Raw genomic sequence first — 8587 nt, 5'->3', positions numbered from 1 at the left:
CTACCCCCATCTCTACAAAATTCTTAAATACTCTATTTAGCCTAGCCAAATGGGACCGATTTTTCGTGATCCCTCCCACAGCTTCTCACACTTTCTGCTTTGACAACCTGTTTTCATTCCTCAAATGCATATACATCCTTCACTTGATCTAACCCCTATACATTACCTTACCCGACCTTAACCCATTTACTCGTCAATTCCTTTGTCCAGCTTTGACAACTAACCACCGACTCATCCACCCTTCATTACCATTTACTATAGTGCTACATGACCTTAGATGTCTAGCACATTTATTTTGCTTTTAACCATTAACCATTAACCATTATTAACCCTTACCTACCCATCAAACCCATTCACTCCTCAACTCCTTTACCCATCTTTAACCTTTTCAATATTAACTAGATAGTTGACCTAACAACTAACTATTAACTCAACTGCCCTTCCCTACCCTTTACTGTACCTTCCTATAGTGCTACATGACCTTAGATGTCTAGAACATTTATTTTGCTTTTAACCATAAAGAAAATGCTGGAAATTCAAGACCTTGGCACACAAGTAGGAATGAAAGGTGTTCATCAAACTTCAAAAATTTATTTATGGACGTATATAAAACACAACTGACTTAGGATTCTCACAATACAAATAGAAATTCATACAGTCTAAAAAACAGTATAGGTACATGGGAAGCATAAAACACAATGCAGTTTCCAACTCTGTTGATTATGTGTGAGATTACCAGGAAATCCACTATTTAACCATTACTCTTATGTTCATGCTCTCTGACCTCAATCCTCAGGATTTAGTTATGACTGTAATAAAATAATCCTAATGAATAACAGACATTACACAAATATCATAACCATTCTTCCAAATAACCCATAAGAAAAAAAATATGTATAATGATATGTTGCACTTCCACATGGAGAAATGTGAACTTTAACTGGTAAACAGCTGTGGTGAGTGAAAACTGAGGTCTTATGGGGATACATCAAGGTAAACTATATAAAACATCTACCAGTAACAAACAGAACTTTTGGCACGCAAAGGAAAAACACTACAGAATAAATACTTGGTTCAAGAATGGACCAATAACTTAGATATAATAGAATAGCAATACTGTATTAACAACCTTGTAAAAAGGACTCATTGAAAGACTAATTTAAAAACAACAAAATAGAAAGTGTCAACAGATTAAATCATATATATACTGTAAAATAAGGGACAAGACATCAACTTGTTTAAAATTAGTGCTCATAATACAATATATACACATTTTTAACTTTCTAATAATACTTAAAAAAATTCCTCCAAGTTTGGTTTCCTAAATTTGTGAAAAATTATAAGCTGAACAAACATTTACTGGCAAGCAGTGCAAAATATTTATGAACATTCTGGCTGGTTATGTCATCTGTCTTTTTACAACAACCAGTTTGCATGTTGGTAGCATATATATATATATATATATATATATATATATATATATATATATATATATATATATATATATATTTATATATATATATAAGAAAACAAAAATCACCTGAAATGGGAATGTAATAGTCTGCCCTGGTATCCAAGGACCTTCGTCGATGCTCAAGTCCCTTACATAAATGGAATTGTCATACTCAGCTTGCTTATACTATAAGAAAAAGTAAATAAATAGTCAAATCCATTTAAACAGTAAGCATATACAGAAAATACAACCACAGAGATAATGTAAATTCATACAAACAATGCCCATGCAACAAATGCTAGAGAGAGACTCGATTTGTGAAATAGTGAAAAGCTACAGATGAGTATGCTGAGAAGTCTTTTAATTCAGGTGATTCCAGCTTTGTGCTTGATATACCACAAATTAAATAATTAAAAAACATAATAGCTTCCAATCTGTGGATACGGAGGGCTGACCATAAAAAAAAAAAAAAAAAAAAAAAAAAAAAAAACACACGACAGGCTTGTATAGGTAATGTGATTACAAGTTACACAAGTTTTAAAGAGATTCCTTTCTCATGCTTTCACATTTGAATAATAGATTCATTCAACCTACAACTCTTCATCAGAACTGTGTAGGAAACCATTTTCACTACATGAAAGAGAATAGTATACACAATAACATTTTCCACTGCTACGCATTAAATCATTACATAATGCATATCCTGTACCAATATGAAATTACTTTATGAACTCAAAGTGAAAATATTTTGTAGTTTTAAAATCTTCAGCAAACTCTTTACAAGGAGTAAAATTAAAAATCATAAAAGCTACTGTCTATAAGTAATCAACACATTTTGTTCATCAATATAATTACATAATGAAATCTATCACAAGTAGATAAGGATCTAAAATTACAAGCTAGAACACATTCACCTAACATAATAGCTCAACAGTGGTACTGGGTAACAAATATAAGGGAAACTTATATCTATATAACCTTACTATTGAGATTCATATATACCTTTTTAAACTTTTAAATTTTAGACAACAGATAGCTCATAACTGTGTACTGGACACACTAGAGTAGAGTGTATATATATATATTCATATATTACAAGTATATCAAATGTGTACATTCACAAAGGGTTATTATTCCTCTTGTCACTGGAATCATAGGATGTTTTACTTGTTCAATCTAGGGACCATCTGTACTAAAAATGAATATATAACATACATAAGAAGGGCATTTAGAGAATTCTTGAAGTAGTTCTGGTACAACCAAGTGAAAATATTTGTCTTTCTTCTGTAATCCAGCAACATCCTTACAAAACCTACTGCTTTGGACATTAGATCTTGACCCCATCTGCATATGGTTATAATCTTAAACACTGCTTTTCCATTCTCAATGCTAAAGCAAAACCAAAGCAGCCTTACACATTCACAAATATTCATGCAAGCACATATACAGACACACAATATTTGTATGCACTTTGGATAAAAACATTTCAACAAGGAACATGAACACAGTCCTTCAACCTTTTATGCATTTCTTGTGAGACAATCATGGTAATTGTAACCAAAATCTTAGTACTAATTAATGGAATTGATAAACATAATACTGCCTTGAATTACAAAAATGGAAAGTATCACAGATAAGTAAATTAATCTAAAACACACAAAAAAAAATGTAATCTTTTGAGAATAACTTTGTTGATATTTTTACATGAAATTTCAACAATCTTTTTCAGTGTACGTTGGAGCATGCTCAACTCCAGCCAGCTCACCAATATATCCGAGATTGAAGATGAATACAAATTGGGCACAACTGAGGTTCTTATTTCTTATAAGCATTCCTTTTCTTGCACTTGCACAGAACCTCTTAACCATGGCTGGTGTATCACAGAACTCTACATTTGTCGTTGTCAGTGCCTGCAAGATCTATCCCTTTGGCCTTATGAAGCGTCACCCGATAACACATTATCAGTAGAAACAAGCACATCCCCTTGCCCTTTTGTAACAATATCTGTTTTTAATATGGAAAACTTTGAAGCTACAAGTGAAAATAAAAAATATATTTGTATTTTACAGAATTAATTGTAACTGGCCTTCTTTTTTCATTTTGTATTTGGTAATAACAAACCAAAGGAGGAAATGTCTACATGTATAGAAAATAATTCTCTCCAAAGAACAGTACCTTATAGATATCAAACGCCATATCCCTTTCCATGCATCTACACTTCCTACAACCATAAACTGGTCAACACACTTATGCTAATGCATCTTCTATCTTTGCTCTCTCTATTGGCAGTGTTTACAAACCTGAAACTTGTAACTATGAACATGTGGTTGGTAGCATTTTGTGGTGAGGCCTGCCTGCTTGCCTCATGCATTCATCTTATTAATGTGAATTCCCTTATTTTCTGTTGAGTAAATCAATTATTACAGGTTAGATCTGGTAAAGAAATTTAACACTGACAGTTGAGCACCACAAAAGTTATCCACTTACCACAAATAAGGTCATTTACTTGTTTATCATACCTGTATAACATCATTTGTCACTGATAATATTCTGAAGGCAATATGCAGGCATTTGACTGAGAAAGAGAGAGAGAGCTAGCTGTAGAATTGTAGATGAAATCACAACTCTGCATATTAAATTTTTAAAGAGCTCTGCCCTTTTTCACATGTTAACAGAACTTATCCTCTACACTATGTGTTCTTGCTAAAACTATTAATATACAGTGAGATGATGCTCTTCAGCTATGCTGTCAGCTGTTGATGTTTGTGCAAGACATTTTACATAAACAAAATAATATAGTTTTGTCTAATAAATACAAAAAACACAAATATAATGAGTGTCTATGTATCTCGATACATGTATTTATTTATATCTATGTGTGTATAAAATATAGATAGACTGATAGATAAAGATAAAAGACAAACATTTATACACACACATGACTAGATACACAGTCACATACACTGATGCACATGTACATTTTGCCTGTCTGTCATCCATCTCATTTAGCATCTTTTGTTTAAAAATGGGTTTCATGGCAAAACCCAATTCCCCATTTATGCAGTCAAATACCACTTTTCCAAATAAACAAGTCTTTACACTTACTAACTCAACTTCTGCCTATCGTTTCTACCTAGCGGGAGGTGCATTCTTTCCATATGGTTGATATTCGTAGTGGTGTCGAGTTCATAGATAAGATCTCATAATAACTAATATTGGCACTGATTACTGGGCTCTACTGTACATTGCTTTGGAAAATATCACCTACTACAAAATTAGAATTAAGTACCATATCTAATACTTGTGCTGAGGGAAAGACAGGTGTTTATCAAGTATCCTAGTTCAATGCAGGTGTCAGTGAATCGCCTCTATTCCGATATTGGCCAGGGTTACGTGTTACAGCTTTGGGACTATCCTTTACTTTATTTGGAACAGAGAGAACATCCCTTTCCCCCCTCCCCCCTAGCCCTGCATTATGAATTAGTAAACTGCACAGTAACTTTAGTTTGTGGAAAGCAGCAAGTGGCTCACTGCATGAATGTTACTGCCCATTCCCGTGAACAGGCGGGTGCGAAAGTGTCCAGTATACCCGAAGAGCAAATTTACACTACTATTTCCCCTGCCATTCTTTGAAATGGATACTTATTATATATTTTGATATCTAAGAAAATATGTTTCTCCTGCCTTTATATACAGACTGAAACTAGAAGTTACTATGCATACTGATGTTCAGTTTCAACGACTGTTGCATACTAATTTTAGTGGAATGAGGAAATATAAAAAAACCTCACACTCAGCCTGAGTAGTTTAAATATGGTTTGCAACACTACTGGAGCCTAGAAATACCATATACTGTATTTACATTTAGGTAAATTTAAGCAAACATGAAAAATCAGATCTATTGTATAAAGGCATTGAATCGTGTGCTGCAGTCTTTCACTCACTACAGATACTGAAATATTCTGACGCGTGATGCCCTACATACGACTAACACTTCTTATTGTCTCAGTATCACAATAGCATGGACACTGGTTGTGAGCTACTTTGATTTAGAAAGATGAAAACTCCCATAACGAAATTCACATTACTTAGAATAGAGTCATTTTCAAGCAAGACTTCTAAACAGCTACTTGCAATATCAAAGCTCAGTCTTGTCTTTGAAGGATTTGGGGATCTTTTCCTAGAAGTCACGACCATCATGAAGCTGGAAGCTAGAATTCAAAGTACAGGGTAATAATCTCTACCTTCCTGTTACTTCCATATATTCAAAACGCCTTAATACCCGCTGAACTTTCTGAATTGAAAGACAACTACCTAAAATTCATCTCCTTTGGATATTGTCAAAACCACGTATTTCTAACCTGAATAATGAATAACACTACTATTTGACCTTTTCACAGTCTCAGGAACAGCCAGCTGGCCAATCTCTGCAACATATTGTTTGCTGCAACATATAAATATTCTTGCAGGCTTCAGTCTTATAAGCTCTTATTGATAATTGAAAATCTACAGGTATCACAAGAACAAGAAACAAAGATTTGAATTTTGCAACTGAAAGAAGTCCCAAGTTAAAGATACAAAGTGCTTTACATAATCAAGGGATTAAATACAGTTAAAGATATTCAAATATTGCAGTTTGTAAAAAATAATGAGTAACAGCCATATGTGAAATAAATAACCCTAAAATCACTATTTGTCTGAAAAGAATCAAAATGCACATGAAAAGTCTAAATATAAACAATACAGAGATTCGAATATACCAAGTCTCTACCTGAGATATAACACAACATACGAACACAGAAAATTAATGGAAGTGTGACATGTTACCCTTAAAAACCATTCCCCTCCTCTCTTTTCTTTTTATAATGTAAAGTCTGGCATGGAAATGGGCCCGTATCACAACCGTCACACTCTTACACCTGAAATGAATATGTGTAAATTAAAAAAAACAAATATTAATAATAAAAATCAATAAGCACTGAGCAAAGATAACTGATTATTTGATATAAAAAAAAAATAAAAAAAAAAGTTTCATTAATTTTCCCCTCCTATTAATCAAACTGAACGTTAATCTTCCACGAAGAAACTTCTTTCCTATCAAATATATTAAATGATAAATCTTTGTTAGAAAAAAAAAAAAGTTTACATCGATCTTACCTTCCCATCAAATAAATTATGTTAAATCTTTCATTACTTGTATGTATATACACGTATATTGCAAATGGGGCCTTGAATACACATCACTGACCCACATAGACATCTTCCAAACAATTATCTTTCCACCTGCTTTCATTTCATAAAATTTTACAAGAGGAGGATAATTGGGAAATGAACACAGCACACTACTTTACTTACTGCATTATTAATCTATGTATGAGTGCATATAATGTGTGCACGTGTGTCGCTGTGTACAGGTATGTGTATGTAAACATTTGGGTATCTGCTTATTAGAACGAAACCCTGCCACCTAATAGGTAGCCCTAAGCCTCTAGTGTCTGATCATTACTGTGACCTGTCTCTTCCTCCGTGCTGCGCGAGGACCGAGCTGCTTCCTCCTCCTCGGTTGTCTTCTTGATCATCTGGTCGAGTCGCGTCAGGAGGAACTGCTTGTCGTGCCCTTCGAGGATCAGCTGATTCTTGAGGAGTGCGACCATGTGTTTGTTGGCCGCAGCAACCGCGTAATAGTAGTACCAAGCCAGGATGAGGATGATAATGGCTGGTACTGCAAAGCCAGCCGTGCCCATGAAGAAGAGGACTGCCTGGATCCAGTTTGGAGATTCTGAGAAAACGGTTGGAATTTTGTGAATCTCTTCTTTGTTAAGAAAAGGAATGAATACTTTTCATCTCAAAAAGGGATGGGAAATCTCTATTACTTAGCAAAAAAAAAGAGAGAAAAAAAAAGAAAAGAATGAAAGAAAGAAGAAACGATGAAAAAAAGGACACTACAAGTTCCAATAACTTTTGTATTTTCAAATTCTATTATATCTGATCTTCATTCCTTACTCGTCCCTAAAAAGATTGGTATTCTATTCAAAATGAGATTTGATGACATAGCTTACCTGATATTACATGTACCATTTCACTCCAAATGGTTGGCAGACCCCTGAAAGGTCCACAGGCAATAGATGGCTTTATCTCAGCAATAGAATATCCAACGGGAATAATTGTGACAATAAAGGAAATTAGAAGGATGCTGATGAAAAAGGCGTTTGAGCGAGATGTACGATACAGTTGCGATGACTGACTACTGTTGACGGTACAGTCAAAGTATTTGATGTAAAACACAATAACTGAAATGGAAAAAAAGACATTTGTTAATATATTATAATGGTATCAAATTATGATGTATATCTATATTTCAAACTTGCTTAACCCTGATGCTAAGTCTAACCCATTCACAAAGGGTAAAATTTTGCAAGTAAATTTGGTGAGCTCAGGATACTTCCACTGCTCTGCAGCTGGGTGAACATTCCCAACAAATGGGAAATGTGCTCATGAGATATGAAGTCATCCATTGTGACTGGGTTACACCATTGCCGCTGGGTAAATATATTGTAGTATTGTTTTGTGAAGTGTCTCCATACATAGATGGCTCCAAAAGTGCTTAGCCACCAAGGACTCAATTAATCAACCTCATAACATCAGATGATTTCACATTTCTTTGAGTTTTCAAGAAAAAATGTTTTTTTTTTATAATTGCTATCAATATAGATGCTGTTATTATTATCATAGATATTTTAATTATCATAATATTGATGATACTGCCAGCAATACAAGATAAAAGAAAATATTTTTGAAAATCAAGGAAAAGGAGAAACATGTGAGATAAGCAGTAATTGGCTCATTGGTGACCAAGTACTTAGGGAGACATTTAATAAACTACTCACAGTGATCATGGCATGCATGTACATGTCATTCCCACTGGCATCACGTTAGGAAGGCATACTTTATGGTCATAAATTCTTTCTCTTACTATCACGGAAACATTCCCCATATTTCTTTCATGTCCCAAAAGATTATCTACACCTGATTTAAAGGAACAAGGTCATATGCAAATCCTGAAACTTCAAGGTCACTAGTGCCTATTAAGTGACTCCTTGGTGGGTCAACACTATAGAGTCATCTGTGAGTAAC

The 8587-nt window shown here is 34.0% G+C and overlaps 1 protein-coding gene across 2 annotated transcripts in view; it reads right to left on the bottom strand.

Annotated features, from left to right (window-relative positions):
• Nucleotides 1-575: 575 nt before the first annotated feature.
• LOC125032092 (transmembrane channel-like protein 7) overlaps nucleotides 576-8587 on the bottom strand; it is a 13227-nt gene continuing 5215 nt past the window's right edge. Inside the window, exons 9-11 of one of the 2 annotated variants that reach the window (XM_047623079.1) lie at nucleotides 7513-7743; nucleotides 6966-7232; nucleotides 576-6372 (exon numbers count right to left, since the gene is read on the bottom strand). In XM_047623079.1, the coding sequence (XP_047479035.1) occupies nucleotides 6359-6372; nucleotides 6966-7232; nucleotides 7513-7743 (512 nt within the window). In that variant the 3' untranslated portion in view covers nucleotides 576-6358. Of the gene's footprint in view, nucleotides 7233-7512; nucleotides 7744-8587 lie in introns of both variants that reach the window. The other variant, XM_047623078.1, reaches the window with a different exon arrangement.

Source organism: Penaeus chinensis, chromosome 14, assembly GCF_019202785.1.
Source record: "Penaeus chinensis breed Huanghai No. 1 chromosome 14, ASM1920278v2, whole genome shotgun sequence".
NCBI classification, from domain to species: domain Eukaryota; kingdom Metazoa; phylum Arthropoda; class Malacostraca; order Decapoda; family Penaeidae; genus Penaeus; species Penaeus chinensis.
The sequence above is the reverse complement of the archived record's forward strand: the minus strand, read 5'-3'. Positions and strand labels throughout refer to the sequence as shown.